The sequence below is a fragment of the Terrapene carolina genome, unplaced genomic scaffold, assembly GCF_002925995.2.
Source record: "Terrapene carolina triunguis isolate 2854851 unplaced genomic scaffold, T_m_triunguis-2.0 Scaffold69, whole genome shotgun sequence".
Classification (NCBI taxonomy): domain Eukaryota; kingdom Metazoa; phylum Chordata; order Testudines; family Emydidae; genus Terrapene; species Terrapene triunguis.
The window spans coordinates 9,588,949-9,616,150 of NW_020664420.1; the positions used below are offsets into that span (position 1 = coordinate 9,588,949).

At 42.6% G+C, this 27,202-nt stretch overlaps 1 protein-coding gene across 1 annotated transcript in view; it reads right to left on the reverse strand.

Moving 5' to 3' along the window:
- MYO5B (myosin VB) overlaps positions 1 to 27,202 on the reverse strand; it is a 379,086-nt gene that overhangs the window by 62,401 nt on the left and 289,483 nt on the right. Inside the window, exons 20-23 of the mRNA XM_026649314.2 lie at positions 23,631 to 23,787; positions 21,620 to 21,859; positions 7,374 to 7,610; positions 41 to 125 (exon numbers count right to left, since the gene is read on the reverse strand). Of these exons, the coding sequence (XP_026505099.1) occupies positions 41 to 125; positions 7,374 to 7,610; positions 21,620 to 21,859; positions 23,631 to 23,787 (719 nt within the window). The remainder of the gene's footprint in view (positions 1 to 40; positions 126 to 7,373; positions 7,611 to 21,619; positions 21,860 to 23,630; positions 23,788 to 27,202) is intronic.

Sequence of the window (27,202 nt, forward strand, 5' to 3'; positions counted from 1 at the left end):
TTATTACAAGTGTTATGAAGCTATAAACCATTCTTCTTACCTTCAGACTGACATAGGATTCTGTTGTTAAGCTCCTCTTTTTCCTGTTTCAAAAGAGCATTCTCCTCTTCTAGGTCTGATACGCGCTAAGGAAGAAACAAGGCAAAGTAATACCTCTTGTAGTGTAGGCCAGCTCAAGGTCAGGCTCTCTTCAGGGGAATAAGTTTCACTCACTCACTCACACTCACACTCACACTCACACACAGGTTTTTTGGTTGGTTTTTTTTGGTTGGTTAGTTTCTTGTTTGTTTGTTTTTTTAAACCAAACAGGGTTTTTTTTTCCTTGCCATTTTGGAGCTATTCTCACTGCATCAGGAGCATGAATGGTAAAAAAGATATTAACTGCAACTGAAGGGTGTTTATTTTCAAAGTAAATTGTCCCATAGACACAAGTGTTTACTGCAAAACCTCAATGCAAAAAAGGTCAAGATGGCAAATTATATCTATTTCTTTGAATAGGAACACAATATATACTAGTCACAGGGCTCCAATAGTTGATTATGTCATCCAAGTACTGAGAAGCCCATGCTCAGAATTAAGTACTGAAGATCTATACCTCTCTTAAAAATTACAACATTGACTTTGTTACAATATTCTGCAATTGATCCTTCTACTACACAGTATCACAAAACAGGCATTTGCTAGGTATAGATTTCTATGGCAGCGCAAATGCCATTTGCAGGTGTTACAATTACAGGACTTGGAATGTGAAAGAAAACAACACCATGACATGTGTTAGAGACAAAGTATCAATGGTGCAGCTGTGAAAGGGTTCAGAAAGGTGAAAAGGAACAGAGAAAAGGTACAAACAGAGGAGAAAAAGTACACCATTGTTCTGAATATTCTAAAAAGAATGAAAAAAAAAGTGATGTACAATATAAATGAAACCAGAATGCTATACAGGCCTGCATAGCCAACTGTCCAAGCAGATGTGTTACCAGCTATAACAGCATTTCAGCGCACCTGCCAATTAACAGGGGATTTAGAGGCAAAATAAAGAGAAAGAAAATGTTCTCAGACAAAAAAGACTATGCAGAAGATTTAAATTTTCCAGGTGATGTGTCTGTCTAGGTCATTATACTGTGCTTATCACCATGGTATGTAAGTGCCTGACAAACAAAATACTACATATTTCAAACCTTTTTAAACTCTGAAATTTTATGTTTATACCCTTCATTGAATTTTATACTCAGATTATATGCACTCTGGGATAAGAACTTTTTTACTCTGTTTTTACAGGACCTAGCAAATTGGTTCCAATCCTGATCAGGGCCTCTAGATGTTACCATAGTACAAAGAGATAATAAATCATAATAATTCCTCCTCCTCCTCCAACAGTAACCAAAAGAAGGCTGAGGGGGGATATGATTGCTCTCTTTAAGTATATCAGAGGGATAAATACCAGGGAGGGAGAGGAATTATTTCAGCTCAGTACTAATGTGGACACGAGAACAAATGGATATAAACTGGCCGTCGGGAAGTTTAGGCTTGAAATTAGACGAAGGTTTCTAACCGTCAGAGGGGTGAAGTTCTGGAACAGCCTTCCGAGGGAAATAGTGGGGGCGAAAGACCTCTCTGACTTTAAGATTAAGCTTGATAAGTTTATGGAGGGCATGGTTTGATGGGATAACGTGATTTTAGTCAGTAGATCAATAACGTGCCATCGCTGGTAATTAGTAACAATGGTCAATGATGGGATATTAAAAGTTACTACAGTGAACTTTTTCCGGAGGGTCTGGCTGGAGAATCTTGCCCACATGCTCGGGGTTAAGCTGATCGCCATATTTGGGGTCGGGAAGGAATTTTCCTCCAGGGTAGATTGGCAGAGGCCCTGGAGGTTTTTCGCCTTCCTCCGCAGCATAGGGCAGGGGTCACTGGCTGGAGGATTCTCTGTGACTTGAAGTCTTTAAATCACGATTTGGGGACTTCAACATCTGAGTCAAGGGAGAGAATTATTCCAGGAGTGGGTGGGCCAGCTTTTGTGGCCTGCATCATGCGGGAGGTCAGACTAGATGACCATAATGGTCCCTTCTGACCTTAAAGTCTATGAGTCTGAGAGATAGTTGATGACTGCACTGACTGAGCACTAACAACCCCTATTAAACATGGAAGTTATAAGAAATGCTATTTAAAACATGAGACAAAGTAAAACTAAATATCATGTAAGACACCAACTCCTGGAGTGAAACTAGTAGCATTACTCTACCTACTAAATCTATTTATCCTTGGTACTGTTAATTTATTCAATAGTATTATTTTAGACAAGTCAAAACATGAAAACATTATATTAAGAAGTGTGACGTATTGCTCTGTTTAAGTTGAACACTTCTACTGTTGCCAGGAAGGAGAGAAGAAAACAACACAGTATTCCAATATAATGTTATTCGCTAGGTCTCTGCAGTTGCAGTTCATAGCACGACCATCATAACTTAGAAAATAGCTGCACAGAACATATGGGGATCTTGAGCTGCCTGAAGAAAATCAGCTCCATACTACAGCATAATAAAGGTTTTTCCACTGTCCAAGCAAGAATAATGACACGATCCTGCTAAAACCCATGTATCTTTAGTGGCAGCCTAATTGATTTGATCATATTGAATTCCTCAGTTTTCTGGGAAGGCAGAATAAAATCGAGATATTTTATTAAAAAAATGGTTACCAAAATTGTTAGTGGAAGTAAAAGCAGAGAGAACATTCTAATGGAGTCAGAAATTCAACCTGCTTTGCACTATAGTGTTCAAGCACAGTCACTTACAAATCCTATTCACAAGCTATCACTATCCACATCCAGCTCTCTGCTATGTCTGCATGCATAACAGGTTTGCATCATAGAATTGTAGGACTGGAAGGGATCTCGAGATGTCATTTAGTCCAGTTCCCTGCACTCACAGCAGGACTAAGTATTATCTAGACCATCCCTGACAGGTGTTTGTCTAACCTGCTCTTAAAAATCTCCAGAAATGATGGAAATTACACAACCTACCTCGGCAATTTAGTCCAGTGCTTAACTACCCTGACAGGAAGTTTTTCCTAATGTCCAACTTAAACCGCCCTTGCTGCAATTTAAGCCCTTGCTTCCTGTCCTATCCTCAGAGGTTAAAGAAAACAATTTTTCTCCCTCCTTCTTGTAACAACCTTTCATGTACTTGAAAACTGTTACCATGTCCCCTGTCAGTCTTCTCTTCTCCAGACTGAACAAACCCAATTTTTTCAATCTTTCCTCAGAGGTCAAATTTTCTAGACCTTCAATCATTTTTGTTGCTCCTCTCTGGACTTTCTCCAATTTGTTCACATTTTTCCTGAAATGTGGCACCCAGCACTGGACACAATACTCCAGTTGAGGCCTAATCAGTGTGGAGAAGGGCGGAAGAATTACTTCTCGTGTCTTGCTTACAACACTCCTGCTAATACATCACAGAATGATGTTTTCTTTTTTGCCAGTGGTACACTGTTGATCATATTTAGCTTGTGATTCACTATAACCCCCCCAGATCCTTTTCCACAGTACTCCTTCCTAGGCAGTCATTTCCCATTTTGTATGCGTGCAACTGATTGTTCCTTTCTAAGTGGAGTACTTTGCATTTGTCCTTATCGAATTTCATCCTATTTACTTCAAACTATTTCTCAAGTTTGTCCAGCTCATTTTGAATTTTAATCTGATCCTCCAAAGCACTTGCAACCCCTCCCACCTTGGTATCATCTGCAAACTTTAAAAGTATACTCCCTATGCCATTATCTAAATCATTGATGAAGATATTGAACAGAACAGGACCCAGAACTGATCACTGAGGAACCCCACTTGATATGCCCTTCCAGTTTCACTGTGAACCACTGATAACTACTCTGAGAATGGTTTTCCAACTAGTTATGCACCCACCGACAAGTAGCTCCATCTAGGTTGTATTTCCCTAGTTTGTTTATGAGAAGGCCATGCAAGGCATTATCAAAAGCCTTACTAAAATCAAGATATACCAGATCTACCGCTTCCCCCCATCCACAAGGCTTGTTACCCTGTCAAAGGAAGCTATCAGATTGGTTTGACACAATTTGTTCTTGAGAAATCCATGCTGACTGTTACCTATCTCCTTATTATCTTCTAGATGTTTGCAAACCGATTTCCTAATTATGTGCTCTATTATCTTTCTGTGTACTGACGTTAATGGATACTGCTGCAGACTAGAGAGAGAGACAGAGATAAAATAAAGAAAAGCCTTTTTCTAAACCATGCAGAATTACTAATGACTGTCTGAGCTGGATGAATATATGATTATGCTGTACCAGAATATGAACTTGAGTTTCATGTATTTAAAATATTTTATTTCAAATCTTTGGATGTATAAAATGGGAATATCGGGTAGGCGTAGAGAGGTTATTTTACCTCTGTATTTAGCAACGGTGTGACCTCTGCTGGAATAATGTGTCCAGTTCTGATGTTCACACTTCAAGAAAGATGTTGATAAACTGGAGAGGGTTCAGAGAAGAGCCATGGGAATGATTAAAGGATTGGATAATATACCTTATAAGTGCTAGATTGGAGGAGCTCAGGCTACTTAGTTTAACAAAGAGAAGGTTAAGGGGTGATTTGATCAGTCTATAAGTACCTTGATGGGGAACTGAAATTTGTTAAGAGGGCTATTCAGTCTAGCAGACAAAGGGTAAAAAGATCCAACAACTGGAAGCTGAAACATGAATTAGTTCAGGGAAGATCTATGGTCTGTGTTATGCAGGAGGTCAGAGTAGATTATCACAAATGCTATTATTCTATGAATTTATGAAAAACTAAGTATTTCTACTTTGAGAACTGGAGCATGTTTTAGTTTTAACTACACATTTTTACAGGACACTAGTATCCAGTGCCATACCTGACAAAAAACAAATGGAGAAAGAACTCTAATTTCTGCTACAGAGCAGATTGTATGGTAGAGCCTTACATTACATTAAATACCTTTAAAGCTAAGTGAGTGAAAAATATTTCCCAAAGGCTAAAGTACTATGTATGTGCCCTTTATGAAAGTAACCCACAAACACTGGGAATGGAAAAATAGAGATTTCGCAGCCTCGGGCCCAACTTCGATTGGAGAAAGAAAAGAATAGTATAGAGTAGAAACAAAAAGAAATATCCTTAGCTAGAAGCTATCCTTTATCCTTGATAAACCCTAAATTAAAGCTCTTTTATATCAGACCTAATGGGTTTTGTTTATTGCTTTCTTGTTTCCATGTGAAAGAGAAATGGGAACGTATCAACATTCACGTTTCAGAGAAACGTGGTGAGAACAGAAAGGTCCATTTAATGCAGGTGTAGATAAGTAGAGCATGTTATTCAGCAGCAATGCTGCAGAAATTCCTTCTCCAGTTGGAAGTCTCTATCTTCAACACATTTCCTTTTGGGCCAGATTTCAAGAGAGCTCAGCTCACATTTGCCTACATGAAGTGGCTGGATTTTCTGAAGCACTCAGCATTCAGCAGCTCCCATTGAGAACTGTCTGTTTTACCTATTTGCATGGTGGGGGCTGTTGGGTGCTGAGCAGTTTTGAAGATCTGGTCCTTATTTGGGAGCTGTTTTGAAATCTGGCCCCAATTGTGGGTGCTGAGCACTTTTGAAAGACTGATCCTTTAGACTGGCAAAAGATGTTAGGATTGTCCTAAAAAAAAAAAAAAATCTTTGCTAGTTTGTGAGAATCCTCACAACTCACCGAATAACTCTGTTACGAATCTCTTGAAATCCATAAAGAACTGTTTCTAAGTATTCACACCAGAAAAGGAAAAGGAGATGCTCATCCTATAAATGAGAAGAATTATCCTAAAAGTACGAAGATGGCAGAGAAAGCGGAAAGAGTAAGACTTAAGAACAGATTTTGCAGTTAAATCGGAACCAAAATGGACTTGATCATGTCGTCAGCTGTCACAAGTCCAAGAAAGCAAAGGACACAATCAACTTGATCTAACTGGAAAAAAAAAATGTTCTCAGGTGATTTTTGTGCTAAAATCTAAAGAGAATGCATCTCTGCCTTTCTCACCATGTTTCCATAATATAGCTATGTGGAAAGCTTAGGGCTTGATGACCTAAGGAAATGGACTGGAATAGCAATTTGGAATATTCCAGAATAGCTTCCTTTGCGGACACTCCATTCCGAAACGAAAGTCACTTTATTCCACACGATAGCTTTTCTGCAATAACTATTCCTGTTAATTTCCCTGTACCGACGAGCTGTTAGTCGTAGAGTTTTGATGATTTACTATGAGAGCCACATTATCAAATCACTCAAACAGCCAAAGCTTTACAATTAAACCCAGAGGATGCTTAGTACAAGCACGCTTTCTTCACATCCAATCCCAACAGGGAAACCAGCCTGAATGTCTACATAGCAATTTGACAGCCCCGAGCCCAACTCAGCTGACCTGGGTCAACCACAGGTGTTTGCTGTGTAGACGTACCCTTAAGGCTAGTGTCTGCTCACACTAGTGCTTTTCTTGTACAAAGGCTCGATATTGCCAACATTTTGTATAACTTCAATTTCAAGAAAGATGGATTGCTCAGGTGTATTGACATACCGGGGCAGAAAGCAACTTCTGCCTCTAGTGCAATATACTGATTCAAATCCAGCTAAGCTGGTAGTACTGAGAGTTGTTAGAAATGGCAGGCTGATTGCTTATGGGAAGTGATTTGGCAATCTCAATCCAGTTCCTAGTGCACAGGTACCCACAACACAAAACCACCATGATCAGCAACATTAGCAGTCTCACGGCCACAGATTGAATGGTCCTGTGCAACGAACAAGCCCTCACTCCCGACACTGTGTCAGAACAGGATGATAGTATCCTTTAAACAGTTTTGTGTGCCCACTAATGGTGCTCTCTGTGCCCTATGTTTTAGAAGCCACCAGAAACCAGTCAAAGCAGCCGTACATGTGTGGCTAGGCCTTGCATGTTTGTGTAGTTAGCGAACACAGTTATTTGGGACCCAACTGTGCACACATGGTTTCTTCATAGTTATTGTTGTGCAAAGTTGACCAGACACAAACACCATCCTAACACCGTATGCCTAGGCCATGGTTAAGGCACAGAGGCAGGGAAGCTTGAACTGCCACTTGCTCTCCGCATTGTGTGGATAAGCAGAGGACTTCATATAGTGAAAGGATGAAAAAGCAGGACTTTCAAAAGCCCCTGAAGGAGTCTGATGCCTCACTCCCACTGGAAGTCCCATAGGTGCTTTTGAAAATCTCACCCTTAGATTCTTAACAAAAACATCTGCCTCTGATTGCCTGAAAAAAAAGGCCTGCCCTCCATGGTGCCTACACACCACATGGAGGGCACGCGATAAACACAACACATACCTTTCGGAGTAGATCTTTCTCCTTATCATAGGTGTCTTCAATAATCTTCCTTTCACTGTGGGATTTCTCGAGCTCCAGCCTGAGGCTCTCAATCTCTTTTTTCAAGTTTACAAGCTGGTTGGTATCCCCCCGATTCTGCCGATATTGCTCCAGCTCCTTCTTCAGCTTTTCCACATCAGTGGAATAGGCAGAGGTAAGTGCCGAGAGCTGCTCATTCAGGTGCTTGTATTCTTTGTTCTGCAAGCCACAACCCAGGAAAAAGAAAAGGATTACGTGAGCAGGACCAATTGCAAAAGCAACAGATAGAAAAATCCTGAATGTGGTAGGTAATAAATTTTAAATAGTAGATGTCAGTGCGCATATATGCTCCCCTTTCCTAATTAATAAAGCAGACATAAGCCAAACCCAATTTAAAATGACAACAGGAAAACTTAATAGTAATATTTCTGTAACAATTATATAAGCATTTATTTACTTTGTTAAACTAGAAATAAATGCAAATAATGTTTGTTACTTCTTGTAACAGAAACAGTAAACTACATTTTTATTACACCTTCAAAATAAGCAGCGTTGCTTAATGCAATTGGTTTGCAGTATTTTATGATGCAGTTTATCTTTTTCTTCTCAGCACTTATGCCTTCAGGATCCTGCTGTGACAATGAACTGTAACGTAATTGCAGGCTTGAGCACAAAGCTCTATGCCTCATCTATGGGATGCAGTGGTTCAATAGGCCTTTTCACTCGCTCTGATTTTTTTTTTTAACCTGTCACCAATTGCTCACTTAAGTAGCTTCCTCTAAAGAGTTTGAGATCTGAAAATTCACCGCCCCTTGGTTGATGCTTGTGGCTCAAATCAAAGTTAATGGGAATCACATATCGTACAATTCCCTTGATTATTATTACAGTCAACCGCACAAAAGAATTTCTCTTTCTTCCCCTGAAAATTCACAAATCACAGCAGCATGTCCTCTTAGGTGAAAAGTCTATCAAATATCATTACTAGTATTACAAAGCCATCTCCCTGGGTACAGTTGCTTATGAAAAATAAGGTTATTTAAAAACTCTTCCTCTTTTCTTTTGCTTTTTTTAAAGTGACCTGAAAGGATTTTTAAAAACTGGGTTTATGCCCTTTTTTGCTTCTTTTGCTGTATTAACAAAACCTGAAAGATTTTTTGTTTTTTAAACAGTTTTTCTCTGGTTGAGTTTTACTTGGTCTTCCCTGGCTTTGCTGGAGGATGTGTTGATGGGTAGGGGGCATCTCAAGATGTATAGTATGAGCTCACACACCTTGACAAAAGTGCTTCAGTTAACTCTCATAATTTGGTGCTTTTGTCAAAGCTTCAGCTCCTGGAGTCAGGTGAGTACAGGAGAATCCCAGCTTTCATTTTGATCAATTAAAGTTTCTAGCCCATGTGACTGCAGAGAAAAGCTTGAAAATGTGAAGCCTAAAGGCTCAAAAGCCAGAAGGCAAAAACAAAGAAGCCACAAATGTATTATTTTTAAAGTCTCATGATTTTGGAAGGCCTAGATTCATGAATTTTGAATGCTTGGGGTTGGCAATGCCGTGAAAGGATCAGGGTATTAAATCTTTAACAATTATCTCCTTTGCCAAAAAATGGTCATTAGTCACTGAAGTTAAATAGGTGTTAACAAAAAACAAACACGAAGGCTGCAGCCCTGGCCACAATGAAGTCAATGGCCATTTCCAAAGAGGTCCATTTAGAAGTAAAAGTTATGCTTTGGCGGTGAAGAACTGCAACACATTCTCGCCAGCTCATGAAACTCTGACTCTTCCTCCTCTGTAAAGGCACTTGTGACTGCTGTTTGCTCTCTTAATACTAAGTAAAGTTTTCTGCATGAGCTCCAAAGATAAGATTTTGGATCTGTCAGGTGACAGACATCGTTTCAATACCCATTAAGAATCAGGGCACTTTTTAGTCACAGAGACAAAAGAACATTCACCTTCCCAAAGGCAGCAAAGCCACATGCATCTAGCATTGGTTGTCTGAAGCATAATAAGTCACCTGCACAGTACCAAAGCAAACCCCTCTGAAAACCAACGAGGTGTGTGCATGCATGTAAAGCTATGCAGATTCACAGTGCGCTTCTTTGGTAACAGTCTCACAGGGGAGTGTCACAGGCAGCTACTTTATATGCATGTTTCATCACCTTTTTAGGACACACAACATGGAAGCATAAGTGGCTAAAATAATAGGCCTGATGTGATGAAATGAGGTACCTGGGGGCAAAGTACGTTGTAGGAGGCCACCATCACAATGAACAAGAGTCACGATAACTAGATAGGCACTAAATTAAAATTTGGGTAAAAGGCCGCTTGAGAGGCTCGTGTGCACCTCCCAAAACAGTAATAAATGGTGATCCCTCGTCTTTCCTGAATGGAGAGCTCGGAATGACTTGCTGGAGAGAAAGCAGTGAGGGTTAGAGGGTACTAATTCTTCCCTCTGAAAGGTGCATAAGGTACAAAATCTAACTTCATCAAAAAGAGAAACGTCAACAAGAGATTTGGAGGAGCGCTGGACGAATAACTGATTTTTCAGTTCATCAGCAGTTCTAAAAAATAATAATAAAAACAATTGGTTTGACCTGAACTGAATCCGGAAAATTTCAGAATTTTTCAGCAAATTGACAAAGTGCGTTTTGGGTCAAAGAGAACATTTCCTCTTGAAGCGCTAGATTCGCCAGGGGATTTTGGCACTAGTCCCAAAACAGACAGAGGAGGAAGAGCCATACCTTATAACTTTTAGCCCAGTGGTCAGGGGAATCAACCAAGCATGTGGGGAGCTCAGGTTCAATTCCCCACTCAGCTTGATGTAGAGCAAGGACTTGAACTTGGGTCTCCCACCTCCCAGGTGAATGCCCTAACCACCTGGCTATAAACTATTCTGGGGTGGGTTATTCTTAATCTCTCCTGATGAAGCTGTTCCGCTTTGTATGAAATACTTGAATAGTCATTGGGTGAGAAAGAGAATGATGATAGCCTAGTGGTTAGTGAACTCTCTTACGAGGTAGAAGGCCCACATCCCAGACCCTGCTCTACTAAATATTTAAATTATTTATACTAAGTGGAAGAGCTTTAACAAAAGAGATTGAGAAAGACCTGCCCCAAAATACTACATTGCCCAGTGGTTAGGGTGCCCTCTGGGGAGGTAAAAGACCCAAGTTCAAATCCCTGGTCTATATCGGGGCGGGGGGCGGAAATGAACCCAGGAGAGTACCCTAACTACTGAGCTGAACGTTTAAAGGGGCACTCTCAGCAGCACCACCTCCTCCCCATTTTGTAAATAGTGCAGAAGTCCCCTTGTGAATCAAGCACACACGCACACACAAAATTGGCCAAAACTATTCAGCGAATTTGCAAATAGTTTTCAACCAACCAAAACTGCATTTTTCAAATAAACTATTTGACTGGGGCAAAAAAAACAAAAAAAAACAAAAAACAAAGGCCCAGCTCTAACCCAGCACTAAGCCAACTATTTCTATCTACCTATAAGCTGCCCAAGTCCTGCTTCCCAGCTGAATGATAACTCTGCATGACGCTTTGCCATTCAGGATCAGAAAAGCCAACATTATCGGAAGATCATATCTCCTCTATTTTTATCTTTGCACCCTTTTCCTTGCAGCAAACAATGACAAGCGGTTGAGGAACAATACAATGGATACCAGCAGAAAGTTTGGTTTGGCAGGAGCTTTCTTCTATAACACAGCAAATCCCCACCCAGGGGATCTGTCTCAATGAGTTAACATTTATCTTACTTAATTCAGTGTGAGCTAAGGTTAAATGAGGACAGGCCCGTGCTTTTACAGATGAAAACAGGCGGGCGATTTTTTCCTCCTAGCATGCTGTAACCTTCACAACAGTGTTCTTGATGCAGTCTGCAGGACTATACAACTACAAACAGCTGTAAATGGGCTCACTGTAGGCTAGCTTTTGTGGAGTTTAGATTCTAGTTTTGATTTGCATGCTGCTATGTAAGGTGCCCGTTCAGTAATCAAACTTGGGTGGCTAAGATAAGGCAACTAAGTCTGCATTTGGGTACTTGGGTCTCTAAATATCAATTTTAGGTACCTAGGTGTGGATGCAAGTGGCCCAAATTGGGCATTCTAATCCAGGCACCCAAGACTGCAAATTGGACTCACAGGCTTCATTCACCACTGCCATACGTGAGTGCCACTCATTTGAAGCTGAAAGTGGTGACATTGGCTCATAGTATTAATTACTGATGGCTTGATTGTCTGGACTAACGTATTTAAGCCGGCACATACAAATTTCCTATCCTCTTCAATACTGCAGGCAGCCAACAGGAACTCTTGTATAGTACAGAGGCATGCAAGCTTTAAGGCCATGAGAGACTGCACGTGGTACAGAACGTTTCCTGACTTGCCCCCAACAGAATGACAAAAGGTACTTGCTAATGAATGGGTACCACATAACCCAGCACCTTTTATTGTCTGTGTATATGGTAACCAGAATGAGAACTTATCTGAAAACATCACCATCACCAAGTGAATTGTAGTGAAGGAGTCAATTAAGGAGACTGTTTATCTGGAAAGGGACAATTGAAGAGCCCACATTAATAGGAATTTTTCCATCGCACAACTAAGCCATTTGGATGATCTCCAACATTTGCCTTTGAAATGCTCATGTTATGTTGTGAAGCTAAATGGATAATGCAAAACACATCTAATTAGAATAGCTCACTTACTTCCTCAATAGCGAACAGGGAAAATCCCTTAAACTGAATTCTTCTTGCTAAAAGACCCGTAACCAAGAAGCTATTCTGTAGCCTTCTTATGACAAACAGCACTTGATTAACGACTTCATCTTTTCCAAAAGCCTCCATACTAAAACTGTCTCTCAAACTGTCAGGCATCTGTCACTTAAAACGTACCATTTCAAAATGCAATGTATTTGTATTACAAAGATGTCTGGTCAGGTTTAAAACAAGCCTATTCAAAAGGCTTTGCAAACTGTGTATTTATTCAATTTATTCGTTACCTTCTAGTTGGTTGTCAAATGAACTGACTCCCAGAATATATAGATTCATAGATTCTAGGACTGGAAGGGACATCGAGAGGTCATCAAGTCCAGTCCCCTGCCCTCATGGCAGGACCAAATACTGACTAGACCATCCCTGATAGACATTTATCTAACCTACTTTTAAATATCTCCAGAGATGGAGATTCCACAACCTCCCTAGGCAATTTATTCCAGTGTTTAACCACCCTGACAGTTAGGAACTTTTTCCTAATGTCCAACCTAAACCTTCCTTGCTGCAGTTTAAGCCCATTGCTTCTTGTTCTATCCTTAGAGGCTAAGGTGAACAAGTTTTCTCCCTCCTCCTTATGACACCCTTTTAGATACCTGAAAACTGCTATAATGTCCCCTCTCAGTCTTCTCTTTTCCAAACTAAACAAACCCAATTCTTTCAGCCTTCCTTCATAGGTCATGTTCTCAAGACCTTTAATCATTCTTGTTGTTCTTCTCTGGACCCTCTCCAATTTCTCCACATCTTTCTTGAAATGCGGTGCCCAGAACTGGACACAATACTCCAGTTGAGGCCTAACCAGCGGAGAGTAGAGCGGAAGAATGACTTCTCGTGTCTTGCTCACAACACCCCTGTTAATACATCCCAGAATCATGTTTGCTTTTTTTGCAACAGCATCACACTGTTGACTCATATTTAGCTTGTGGTCCACTATAACACCTAGATCCCTTTCTGCCGTACTCCTTCCTAGACAGTCTCTTCCCATTCTGTATGTGTGAAACTGATTGTTCCTTCCTAAGTGGAGCACTTTGCATTTGTCTTTGTTAAACTTCATCCTGTTTACCTCAGACCATTTCTCCAATTTGTCCAGATCATTTTGAATTATGATCCTGTCCTCCAAAGCAGTTGCAATCCCTCCCAGTTTGGTATCATCTGCAAACTTAATAAGCGTACTTTCAATGCCAATATCTAAGTCGATAATGAAGATATTGAACAGAGCCGGTCCCAAAACAGACCCCTGCGGAACCCCACTCGTTATGCCTTTCCAGCAGGATTGGGAACCATTAATAACAACTCTCTGAGTATGGTTATCCAGCCAGTTATGCACCCACCTTATAGTAGCCCCATCTAAATTGTATTTGCCTAGTTTATCGATAAGAATATCATGCGAGACCGTATCAAATGCCTTACTAAAGTCTAGGTATACCACATCCACAGCTTCTCCCTTATCCACAAGACTCATTATCCTATCAAAGAAAGCTATCAGATTGGTTTGACACGATTTGTTCTTTACAAATCCATGCTGGCTATTCCCTATCACCTTACCACCTTCCAAGTGTTTGCAGATGATTTCCTTAATTACTTGCTCCATTATCTTCTCTGGCACAGAAGTTAAACTAATTGGTCTGTAGTTTCCTGGGTTGTTTTTATTTCCCTTTTTATAGATGGGCACTATATTTGCCCTTTTCCAGTCTTCTGGAATCTCTCCCGTCTCCCATGATTTTCCAAAGATAATAGCTAGAGGCTCAGATACCTCCTCTATTAGCTCCTTGAGTATTCTAGGATGCATTTCATCAGACCCTGGTGACTTGCAGGCATCTAACTTTTCTAAGTGATTTTTAACTTGTTCTTTTTTTATTTTATCTGCTAAACCTACCCCCTTCCCATTAGCATTCACTAGGTTAGGCATTCCTTCAGACTTCTTGGTGAAGACCGAAACAAAGAAGTCATTAAGCATCTCTGCCATTTCCAAGTTTCCTGTTACTGTTTCTCCCTCTTCACTGAGCAGTGGGCCTACCCTGTCTTTGGTCTTCCTCTTGCTTCTAATGTATTGATAAAAAGTCTTCTTGTTTCCCTTTATTCCTGTAGCTAGTTTGAGCTCATTTTGTGCCTTTGTCTTTCTAATCTTGCCCCTGCATTCCTGTGTTGTTTGCCTATATTCATCCTTTGTAATCTGTCCTAGTTTCCATTTTTTAATATGACTCCTTTTTATTTTTTAGATCATGCAAGATCTCGTGGTTAAGCCAAGGTGGTCTTTTGCCACATTTTCTATCTTTCCTAACCAGCGGAATAGCTTGCTTTTGGGCCCTTAATAGTTTCCCTTTGAAAAACTGCCAACTCTCCTCAGTTGTTTTTCCCCTCAGTCTTGATTTCCATGGGACCTTACCTATCAGGACTCTGAGCTTACCAAAATCTGCCTTCCTGAAATCAATTGTCTCTATTTTGCTGTACTCCCTTCTACCCACCCTTCCTTAGAATTGCAAACTCTATGATTTCATGATCACTTTCACTCAAGCTGCCTTCTACTTTCAAATTCTCAATGAGTTCCTCCCTATTTGTTAAAATCAAGTCTAAAATATGGTACGGTCCAATGGAATGTTGCAGTTATTCTGCATTCCAGATATTTGTTAAAGCAGGAAGCTTAAGAAAAACACTTTTTCCAAATTTATGTCTGAAGTATGTGTTTCAATTCTAGCTATTCTGGATTTTCAAGCATGTGGTTTGAAATTGCCTGGTTTTACTTTTCACCTCAATCAACACGGCATGTTTTTCAGAAGAGAGGGTTACTCGCCCTCTGCAGTAACTGAGGTTCTTTGAGATGGGTGTCCCTGTGGGTGCTCCACTTCAGATGAATGTGTGTCCCTACGCTTTTGTTCAGAGAATTTCAGCAGCAGTGCTCATCTGGGTCACACATGCACTCTCCCAGTCTTATGCCGTTGTCGGTGCCTATCTAGCGCACATGACCAGACCCCCTCTCAGTTCCTTCTCTACTGTAGAGTCCGTATATTGAACTCCGAAGTAGAGGGGAGGAGGGCAGGTAGTGGAGCACCCACATAGACACCCATCTTGAAGAACCTGTTACTGCACAGGGGGAGTAACCCTCTCCTTCTTTGAGGAATGTCCCTGTGGGTGCTCCATTCCAGGTGATTGTTGAGCAGTGCCCTTCAGTGGATGGAAGGAGCTTCAGAGTTGCATGGGTAATTGATGACAATACAGTAAGTCCTAACAGGGTGTCCGATCTTGAGCCTGGTCTATTGCATAGTGCTCTGTGAACATGTGCAGGTACCCAGGTAGCTGCTTTGCACAGGTCTATGATCGGTGCTTGTTTAAAAAGGCTACTGAGGTTGATAAGGATCTGGTGGAGTGGGTTTGGATCCCTGCTGGGGGTTGTAACTCCTTCTGTTGGTAACAAAGCTGAATGCACCCAATAAATTGAATGCACCCAATAAATTGAATGCACCCAGAGTCTGTTTTGGAGCTAATGGAACCTTTAGATCAGTCCAAAGTTGAAATGAAAAGCCTCAGTGACTTTCTGAAGGGTGTAGTTCTTTCAAGGTAGAACACTAGTGTGCGTCTGACATCCAGAGCGTGTAATATTGAGTCCCATTTGCTCCCATGAAGTTTAGGGAAGAAGAGGGAAGATGGATTGGTTGGTTCAAGTGAAAAGAAGAAGGTACGTTGAGTAAAAATTTAGGATGAGGTCTTAGCATGACCTTGACCCTTGAAAAAGATGGGTGTATGGGGTGTGCCAGAAGAGCCCCTATCTCTCCCACTTGTCAAGCAGACATGATCGCGACAAAGGCAGCCACCTTCTTTGATAGGTGTGTCAGAGAGCATGTTGCTAATGGTTCCAATAGGGCTCTGGTGAGGCAGCAGAGAACCAAGTTCAAGTCCCAAGGTGGGTAAGTACTCAAATTTCAGGTTAGACGTTTCTGATATTCTTGAGAAAGCGTTTAGTTATAGTATGGGCAAATAGAGATATCCCATCCACCTTGCGGTGAAAAGAGGCAATAGACACGAGATATACTCTAATGAAGCTAAGCGATAAGCCAGATTTTTTAAGTTCCAATATGTATTTTAATATCATTGGTAAGGGAGCGGTAACAGCCCGGGCTTGTTTGTTTTGGCACCAGATGTTGAATCTCTTCCATTTATGCAGGTAAGTATTACATGTGGTTGTCCTACGGCTGTTTAATAATATGTCCTTCACCTGTTCCGAGCAGGTCAGTTCGTCGTGATGGAACCATGTAGGTGCCATGCTCTTAGGTGAAGCCTCTCCAGGTTCAGGTGGTAAACCTGTCCGGCATCCTGCGATAGAAGGTTAGGTAGAAGGAGAAGGGTATGTGGTGTACATACTGCCATCCTCAACAGATACAAGTACCAAGTTTGTCTGGGCCATGTGGGGGATATCAAGATGACTTTGGCCTTGCTGGTCCTTATTTTGTGAAGCACCCTCGACAGGAGGGGGATAGCGGGAAACGCGTATCGTAGTGGCACATCCCATTTGATGAAAAAGACATCCCCCATGGATCAGGAACCCAATCCTGCTCTCAAGCAGAATTGCAGGCATTTGTAATTCTGAGATGTCGTGAAGAGGTCTATAGATGGGACCTCAATGTCTGAATATGCTCTGCATGTTTAGTTCCCACTCATTCCCTGGGAGAATTCTCTGCTTAATATATCTGTTGTGGTGTTTTAACATCTTGGGAGATATGAGGCTAATATATTGACATTGTGCTGGACACACCAATTCCACAATTTGATGGCTTCAGTGCATAGGGAGTGTGATCTTGCCCCTTCCTGTCGGTTTATATAAAACATTCAGGCAATGTTGTCCATCATTACCCTTATGGTCTCAATTCTGATCAAGGGTAGGAAGCGCAAGCATGCGCTGCAAACTGTGTGCAGTTCCAGGTGGTTTATGTGCAACAATGTCTCAGAAGAAGACCATCTGCCCTGAATTGTGTGGTGCTGTAGGTGAGCCCCCCTCAGCCTATCAAGGAGGCGTCTGTTGTGAGAATCATTTAAGGTGGAGTCTGTGTGAAAGGGACTCCCACACACGTTGAGTCTTTGACTTTGAGTGGCATGGTGAGGCGCTTGTTCAGACTGTGTCTTTATGGAACGCAGATGGTTCTTAGCCAGTCCTGAATGCAGTGCATGAGAAGTCCTGCGTGTCATACCACAAATGTGGTTGCCACCCTATGACCTAATAGTTGGAGGCAGGTCTGTGCTGATATCTGTGGGCTGCTCAGTACTGTGGAGATCAGATTGACTATAGTGACAAGTCTGTTTGTTGGCTGTGACACTTTGGCCTCCAGAGCACTGAGATGGGCCCCAATGAAGTCCAGTTTCTGCACGGGTGTCAGTGTTGATTTTGGAATGTTTAGTTGTAATCCCAGATGTGAAAAGAGGGCGACACTCCTGTGAGTAACGTCCAGGGCATGTGCCCAGGTAAGTGCCTTTAGTAGGCAAACATCCAGATAGGGAAATATTATTACCCGTTGCTTGCGGAGGTGTGCTGCCACTACCACAAGAATTTTGGAAAACACCCATGGTGCTGTTGAGATGCTGAAAGGTAGAACTTTGTACTGACAACGTTCTGTCCTCAGAGTAAATCTGAGAAACCCCCTGTGAGCGGGATGTATGGTTACATGAAAACAGGTGCCTTGGAGGTCGAGGGCCGAGAACCAGTTCCACTGTTTCAGTGCTGGTATTATTGTTGTTAGCGTGACCATCCTGAACCGCCGGACCTTTACAAATTTGTTGAGTTTTCTGAGGTCTAAAATAGATCTCTATCCCCTGTTCTTTTTCTGGGTTAAATAGTAGTGGGAATAAAAACCCTTCCCTCTGTGTTGTGATGGCACCTGTTCCAGAGAGCACAGATGTAGGAGGTGGTTTACCTCTTGCTGTAGAAGATGTTTGTGAGAGGGGTCTCTGAAGAGGGATGGGGAGGAAGGGTGAGAAGAAGGGATGGAGATGAAAGGTATTGAACAGCCTGTGTGCATTATTTCTAGAACCCAGGGTGATGGATTTCCATGCTGAGCAGAAAGGGGTCAAACAGTGTCTGAAATGGGGGATGGTCAATGATGGTGTCAGCACTGAGGAAGTGGGAGGTCGCTTGGGCCCTCGACCAAACCCTCAAAATTGCTGTTTTGCAGAAGGTTGCTGGGACGCCAATGACTGAGGCGCAGGTGGTCAATGCCTTGGAGGTCTCGATCTGTGCCTTTGTGTGTCGTATTCCTTCTGTTGTTGGGCATACGGGGCAGACCTTGTCTGCTGGGAGGGATAGTATTTACCCTGTTTTTTTCTTGTTGCAGGTGTGTATATCCCCTGGGTACAAAGGGTTCCCCAAGAGTCCTTCAGGGTGTGGAGGGACTCGTCAGTCTTTGTTGCAAAGAGTTTCTGGCCATCAAAAGGGAGGTCCTCCATAGTGGATTGTACCTCTCTTGGGAAGCCAGACAGGTGGAGCCACGAAGCTCAATGCAACCTATGGTGGTGTGCCATGGAGTGTGCCACCATGTCTGCTGCATCTAGAGATGCCTATAAGGCATTTTTGGCTAGGAGATGGCCCTTGGAGATGATGGCTTTACATTGGTCTCTTTTGTCTTCTGGTATGTAATCAATAAAGTCTGTGAGTTTGGAATAGTTTGTGTGGCTGTATTTCGGCATCAGTGCACCATAATTTGCAATCTGAAATTGAAGAGCGGCTGATGAGTAGGCCTTGAGGACAAAAAGATCTAATTGTTTCCATGCTTTGTCATATGGGGTGGATTGGTCTTGTCTGCCTCGTTGATTGACAATGTCAACAACTAAAGAGTTCAGTGCGGGGTGAGAAAATAAAAAGTCCATCCTTTGAGGGAATGTAATACTTTTTATCCACTCTCTTTGCAAGTGGGCGATATTGTTGTCTGCCATATGTTTTTTGCCAACTCCATAAGTGTTCGTTTATCAGAAGAACTATTTTTGACGAAGATGAAGTTTGGAGAATGTCCAGTAATTTGTATTGGGACTCTGGGACCTCCTCTACAGGGATCTACAGGGAATCGGCAATTCTTTTGAAGAGCTCCTGGAAATGTTTGAAATCATCAGAAGTTGTGGATGGTCACAGCATTTTTGCCTCATCTGGAGAAGAGGAGGAAATGTTGGCCAATGGTGTCATTTCCTGCTCCAGGGCTGCCTCCTGTTCCTCAAAGCTTTACTCCAGAGGTTCTGATGGTGTAGCCAGTGAAGGTGGTGGGGGAAATTTAATCCTCTCCCTGTAGAAGTTTGGGGGCCAGGCATATTGTCTCCTGTATGCCCTCCAGGGGTCCCAGTAGGGCCACTGCATGGGGAATGGCATAGGTGGTGGCATCTATGAGTGGCCATTACCCGGTCTGGGTGTTAACCCTGTGGTAAGACTTAGGCTGTACAGGTGAGCCTATGCTGAAGTAGTTTGGATGGGAGAGGAGTGGTGAAGGTGTGGTGGGTTGACACGGGACCATGTGTACCAGAGATACATTGGTATCAAAGAGTGGTGATTCTGGCGTCGCTGAGATCAGTAAGTCTTTCTGGTGCAGGAAATGGTGCGGTGCTGGTGGTTTCAGTGCCGAGGTGGTTGGTGCCGACAATGTTGTTGTGCATGCGGGTGTCAGTGCCGACACACGAGCTCTCTGTGCTATGGAAGCGCCATAGCCTGTGGAGACTGCACCGGTGCCGCATCTTTAGGCAGCTCTGTCGGTGCTGTGGCAGAGGGGGTAGGCTTCTGTTTGCCTCTCAACTCTGAGCCTGCCAGCTTCAGGAATACTAAAAGACTGTTATAATCCTAAGCTAGCTATTGATTTTAATCATTGCTGGGAGCTCCGTCTCAGGCCAAGGATGGTTGAGAAGGAACTGAGGGGGGGGTCTGGTCACGTGCGCTAGATAGGCGCCGATAACGGCGTGCGACAGGGAGACACATGCGTGACACAGAGGAGCACTGCTGCTGAAATTCTCCAGTCAAAGGCGCAGGGAAGTGGAGAACCCACAGGGACGCTCCTCAAAAGGAGAAATATTAGCTACTATCTATGTGACATCTGGTCAAACTGTGTTCCAGAATGTGATTTCATCATCTTTCCATTTTTTCAGCTAGCAAAGCTATGACACATGATGACAGCTAGATTAGTCTTGGTAAACGAATGCAGTGAAACAAGCTTTTCCTGTTCTTGTGCTTTTGATTGATCAGTGAAATATGTTTCACATTAATCATGTACGTGCAGGAAATCTCTACATAGGGTGACCAGATGAGAGGAAGAAAATATCGGGACACATGGGGGGTGGGGGGTGTCACTGGTGGAGCAAAAAAAAAGTGGAGTGCTGTCGGCGGAGCACAAAAAAATAAAAGGAGTACTGCGAAATATCGGGACAAATTGCATCCCGACCAAGCATCAGTCCGGATGCGGGACAAACACCTAGATATCGGGACGGTCCTGATTTTATCGGGACGTCTGGTCACCCTATCGCTAGAACTTAAGCAAGAACATTAACTCCCATGGTTCTTACGCATTTACCAAGTATTCTGCTGTATTTATTTAGATTTCTTAAAAGCATAATCAGTAATCTCTTGGCATGTGTAAAAATATTAACAACAGAATTAAACAAGGAAGTTTAAGAGGCACAATGCCAATAAAACACTTCCTCAGCCACTGAATTCAAAATCCCATAGCCACTGTACCTCAGTACCTTCCCTCCAGATCAGAGAGGGATGGGGAAACAAACAAACAAAAACCTCCACCATTTAGACTTGGCAGCATGTCCTGGCTTTGGCAGACCGAGGGCAGGAAGTGAGTCCATGGAGGATAGGTCCATCAATAGCTATTAGCCAAGATGGTGAGGGATGCAATCCTATGTCCCTAGTCACTTGATTGCCAGAAACTGGGAGTGAACATCAGAGGATGGATCACTCACTGATTGCTTGTTTTGTTCATTCCCTCTGATGCATCTGGCACTGGCCACTGTCGGAAGACAGGATATTGGGCTAGATGGACCATTGGTCTGACCCAATATGGCCGTTCTTATGTTCCAGAGGCGAGGACCTTTCATTGAGAATGCCCTGGCAGCAGCTAGCTCAAGTGCTGGCAGCCACCCTGAAATCATTCAGAGAGTGGCAGTCTCTAAGGTAGGCAGGGCCCATGCGGAAGACAACACAGTATTTAAAAAATCAACACCTTAAACTTCACCTATACATCAACTGGCAGCCAGTGCAAGGCATAACACGCTACTTATGGGAAGTCGCATTGAACAAATGGTAGCCACATTCTGCAATAGCTGCAATTCTCGGGTGTGCTGAAGGTATAGCCCCACGTAAACCACTCTGGAACAATACTTGTTACATCAAGTCTAGTCAGCCACTCATTTATCCACTTCCCAAATTCTGCCTGCGTGATACATGCAAGACAGAAGCAGAACCAAAGTTGTTCCAATAGACCGTACTCTGGGGCTCACCTGATCATCTATCTTCCTCTGAAGCTGAACCACCTTGTTCTCCATGCCGATATTGAGTTTCTTCAAGTGCTGTGCAGACCGTGCTTCAATCTTCAGTTTCTTCAGCTCTTGCCTGGCCTTCATGCGCCTGAAGTAGCATTGGATGACCACAGCCGCACACTTGAAGCGGAGGAATTGCTTACGCGCCAGCCAGGCCCGGGCATGTTTCTGGATGATGGTAGCTTTGTGCTCCAAAAGGATCTAGAAGACATGCAGAAACAAAAGAATCAGGAGAAACATGCAGAAACAAGACAATCTGGAGCATAAAACAAAGCTGCTATTGGTTAGTAACAATGGCCCAATTGAATTTACTGCACAGCACTGCCCTGTTTGTTCCCCTCACATTTCTCCTCTGCCCCAAAAGGAATTGAAGTAACATCCCCGCATCTTTACATTATTCTAGTAAAACAGTTGCAGGAATAGATGACTGATCATCTAATTGCTATTATTTTAGGGGGGGCTTCCCCCCTTTTTTATATTTTCCATCTATCTTCAGTACCTGTATGGCCACTATCACTATACTATCAGAGCACCTCACAAATATTGATGTATTTACCCTCACAACACCCTGTGAGGTAGGAAGATGCTGTTACCACCATTTCACAGATGAGGAACTGAGAGGCTAAGCGACTTTCCCAAAGTCACACAGGAGTCCATGGAATGACAAGGAACTAAGGAGGTGCTATGCAAGTATCTCCACACAGCTCTTCCGATGCGTCTTAGTCTTCACTTACAGCACTCTATAATTTTTGGTCTTGGCACTTCCATGAATACAGGCTGCTGTAGAGATGTGGATGGCTGTTCCCAAGGAATAAACAGGAGACCTACTAAATTCACTTAGCAAGCTAATGAAATTTTACGCTAAGATCTTCTGAGGGCAATAGGGGAGTACACTAACCCACTGTGCCAGATGTGGCAATACATGGAGCCACACATCAGCTGTAAAGTTTGCATTTGGACCCAGCTCTCTATCTAAAGCTTGAGGGTGTTTGGATCCAGAGGCTTGGTTTCCACCCAACTCTAATACTTGATTGTTAAGGTTTGAGTTCTCTTGAATAGTGGATAGTTAAAAAGAATAGCGTTTCTGAACAGTGGTAGAATAGCAGCCCTATCTACAAAACAGGTATTGCGTGAGCAATGACAGTGTGAATCCCCCCCACTCCCCAATCCAATGGGAATCAGCTGGGGCCTGCAGGGATCTTCCAAGTGGCTAGTTCAGTCTACATGCCCATTCATTCTTGACCTCTTTTCTAGACCGAGGGTACAAGTGACCTTACTTATTATCAATTGTAGTGATGCTTTTTTGTCACATGGGTGTCTGCCCTTTGGAAACTGGACTGAAACCACTGAACAGCCATCTGATAATAATCATTTTTGGTGACTACCAAGTGGAGCTGGATCTCAGCTGATGACTTTGATGTGGAGGGTTCCCTATGCCATTACCCGTCTCCTGAGCCTGGCAGTCCTTTCCTGTGTCATTTATTATGATCATCAGCATCACTTATTTCCTTTCACTTGGCATCTGTTACTGCATTAAAATTAATGGAGATCATTAATTAAATAGGCAATTGCAGTACATGTGAAAGCAACTAGCCACCTTTCATTTATGCTTGACTTTAACAGACAGTAGCATGGCTCAGACGTGTACATTTTTCCTCAGGTAAGATTTTCACTGGATGTATTACATCAGATGACATTTCCTGATTTCCACTATGCCCGTACGCATCTGTTTGTGTGAATAACTTCATTAAGCTAGTCCTTTGAGGCGCTGCTGCCTAATCATTTCTGCTCGCACAGCTTTAGTGCTGCAATATTTGCAGTTAATACTTGGGAACTCCAGAAATACAAAACCTCACAATTTGGGGAAAAGATCAAAGCGTCTTCAATAAATACACGACTGGACTGAACTCTTGGTAGATAAATTTAAAGGCATCTCTCCCTAATGCAGTGACATTTTGTGAAGTAGTAGTACCTTGTGGTAAATTTTCCTGACAAACATGCCCCGAGTGAAGGCCTGAATAGTGATAGTGGCGTTGCGGATCTTCTGGAAAGCATGAAGGATCCTCAACATTCGGTATTGTTTCTGGAAAATGATGGCAGCTCTTGTTTTCCTTAGGTGGTCTGCCAATCTGTGAAGTGCAAGGAAGAAGAGGTTAATGGTAATAAGTATCAGAGGGGTAGCCATGTTAGTCTGTATCCACAAAAACAACGAGAAGTCTGGTGCATCTGAAGAAGTGAGGTTTTTTACCCACGAAAGCTTATGCCCAAATAAATCTGTTAGTCTTTAAGGTGCCACCGGACTCCTCATTGTTTTAATGGTAATACTAATTCAGTTCCACCATGTCACCCATATATACACAACATTTTTGCCATAGCTGGTATTAAGCTGCATTAGCAAACAATCCTTTGTTGATGAGTTGTTTGACACTATTTGAGAGAGAAAAACAGCAGTAAACTCAGGAAAAGAAGCTGATGCCATCTCTCCTGTTCAATTATGGTGATGTGCATCCATCCATTAAAGGCTCGCTGTATCTGGGGATATTTGAAACACTAACAGCAAATGTAACGTTTGGAACTGCTTTTAGTACTTCTCTTTAAAAAAAGTTTATTTTTTCCATCTCACTCTCTCTCTTGGTTTCTTTTTTCCCTGTCTTAAATCCTCAAAACTCTAAGCCGTCATCATCATCAAGGTTCGTTATTCCAGTCCTCTACTACCAAAAACAAGAGTAGTACAGCGTGTTCACTGGTTACAAGTACATTGAGCAAAACAACAGCAAATTGATTTGACATTTAAAGCAATGCGCACTGGTTTGGCAACATTCATGAGCAGGACTCCAAGCGATTCATACACAGTGGATAATTTGGGAAGTGATTAGTACCCTTGTGTGCCGCTGCCATTCTGAGACTATATGGGGAAAATGTATGACCAATTTATTGTTAAATCTCTTAATAAATATCCATAAAACCACAGTTTAGTTTGATGGTTAGCTTGTTTCACTGATTTTATGATGTATTCATTGCCCTCAGCATGAAACATCACACTTGTATTTGCTTTGGTTTTACAAGTTGTGTTAAAAACTTTTTATTAACATTAAATTTAAAAAAGGCTCTTTGTATGGGCCCTTGCATTCCTTCTTACAGACACACAATGCCTCACTGCATCCCACAGAACTGGAACCTCTTAACAACCAGGGAGGGGTGGCAAGAGCAAACAGGGGTGCCTGGGGGAGGGGGGGAGTGGGGCAATTTGCCCCAGGCCCTGCAGGGGCCCCCCACGAGAATATAGTATTCTATAGTATTGCAACTTTTTTTTATGGAAGGGGCCCCCGAAATTGCTTTGCCCCAGGCCCCCTGAATCCTCTGGGCGGCCCTGAGAGCAAAAAGGCTGTTTATCTAGCAACACCATTCTCTATGCACCCAGCACGAAGAGATGGATGTCACAGCAAGGTCATCTCAAAGGAAGCAAAGAGTTAAGGTAAGGTCAATCAGGATAGAACATGAATATGGAACACCAAGTATAAGATTCCTCTCTCCCTCTTCCCGCTCTCCCGCCACCCCAGCTCTAGAGGTCATGACTGCTTGATACACAGGGTCTCAATGAGATCTCAAAGAATCTTCACTTTCGTGTGGAATTGTCAGGAGAAACGTACCATACAACCTCCTACTTGGGTTGTGCTTGGCTGCGCTAGGTCTATAATCCTCTTCCACTGTGCACTGTTTGTGCAAAGCTTGCCTTATGAAGGCACATTCCTAAGATATGCCATTCACCTGGAAGTCTGTGTTTCCTCATCAGCTGATATGAAGGAAATGCAGCCCCAACACTGTAGGTGCCCCTTTATTTCAACTCCTAACAATGCCAGGCAGTTTGCATTATGGCAGCACACTCCTGGGCATTAAGGGTTTTCAGGCTGTGTCTTCCCAGCAAGTTCCAGCCACTGCTGAGGGAAAGGGCTAGCCAGTCTTCCCTGATTCCCCATCACGGGCCAAGGGCTTAGAAACAACATGTCCCCAGCAGACCCTATATAGGTAGGCAGAGGGATGGGGTTGAACTGATCTATGCAAAAAGGAGCGAGAGGGTGGGAGGCAAATAAATAATATTTTAAAATGCGTGTAAGCGTCAAATGTTGCACAACGTGAATTGACGTAATTGGGTGAGATTAATTACTGCTACCCGTGTTCTCTTCCTTCCCTCCCCTCCTATTTGTCATCCTCACTTGTTATGCCTCAGCTTTAAGTAGACTGTAAGGTCCTCGGGGCAGGGACCACGTCTATGTGTTTGTACAATACCTGGCACCGTAGAGCCCTGATTAGGTCGTGTGTGCACTACTGTAATAATAATGAAGTACTGACTGGACAGGAGTTGCGGCCACTACGTGAGACGTCTGTGACTGTTATAAATAAAATCACCCCACTCCCTGGCTCTGCTCATCACCGCATTTTCCATGAGGTTGTTACATTTCATAACTGCAAACAGAATGAAGCGAATTCAGTTATGACAACTCTAAATATACATCCGCAATATAGCGTGATTTATAGGAAATCAGTGTGTCACCTCTGAAGGGACAGAGATTCCTCAACCTCAGCCATCCAAATTAACTGATAAAAATCAACATCCACTCAGTAAATCAGGAGAAAAGGACAGGCCATGTTTAAAAGATGGGTTGCCTGAAGAGGACGCTTAGCTCAATAGACAGCATCTTGTGTCACCCAAGTACAAACAGGGTTAATTGGGCTGCAGCTTATTTTGCAGTACCTCTGAATGGAAAACATTAACTCAGAGCCAAGGAATAGATTACTGCTCAGCAACCTTTCAGCTAACAGACTGAATTCCATCGAGAGAAATCGTAAATGGGGTTGAAGGCAGACAACATAAAGGATCAAAAACCCACTCTGGCACATGAGATTGCTAGTCCTGTAGCAAGGATTTTTAATAAATCTATTCACGGGTAGGACAATACGACTGGAGAAGAGCTAACATCGTACCTATAGTTAAGAAAGGGGGGTGGGAAAGGTGATCCAGGCAATTACAAACCTGTTATTTTGACCTCAGCAGTATGCAAGGTTTTAGAACAAATTGCTTACTCCTAATAATCTTTTCAAGGTGGTTATTCATCCAGCTGGGTTGGGAGCCTTTCCCTACAAGTTTCTTCCCCTTACTTAGGATGCAAATTTCAAATCATTTTTGTATAGCTCATTTGAAGAAATTCCAAGTTTTTATTCCTCTCTCTCTCCTCTAAACAGACAAACTCTTCAATACCTGTATTCCAGTCACAAGGGCTACTCCATCTTGTTTCTGTAATCCCTGTAATACCTGATTTGACTTCCTGTACCTGTAGTTACAGTTCCTCCATTTTATTGCCCAGGCGCCTTGCATTCGTGTGCAAGCAACTCAGTTGGACCTCACCAGGTTTTCTAGCTTGTGGTGTTCCATTATCCCTTACTATATCTTCATTTAGGGGATTTTCCTGCTCCTGAATCCTGAAGCCAGGTGTGGTGATTTCACAAGTCTCTCAACCTTCTCCTCTCATCTCCCAGTTTAAAGCC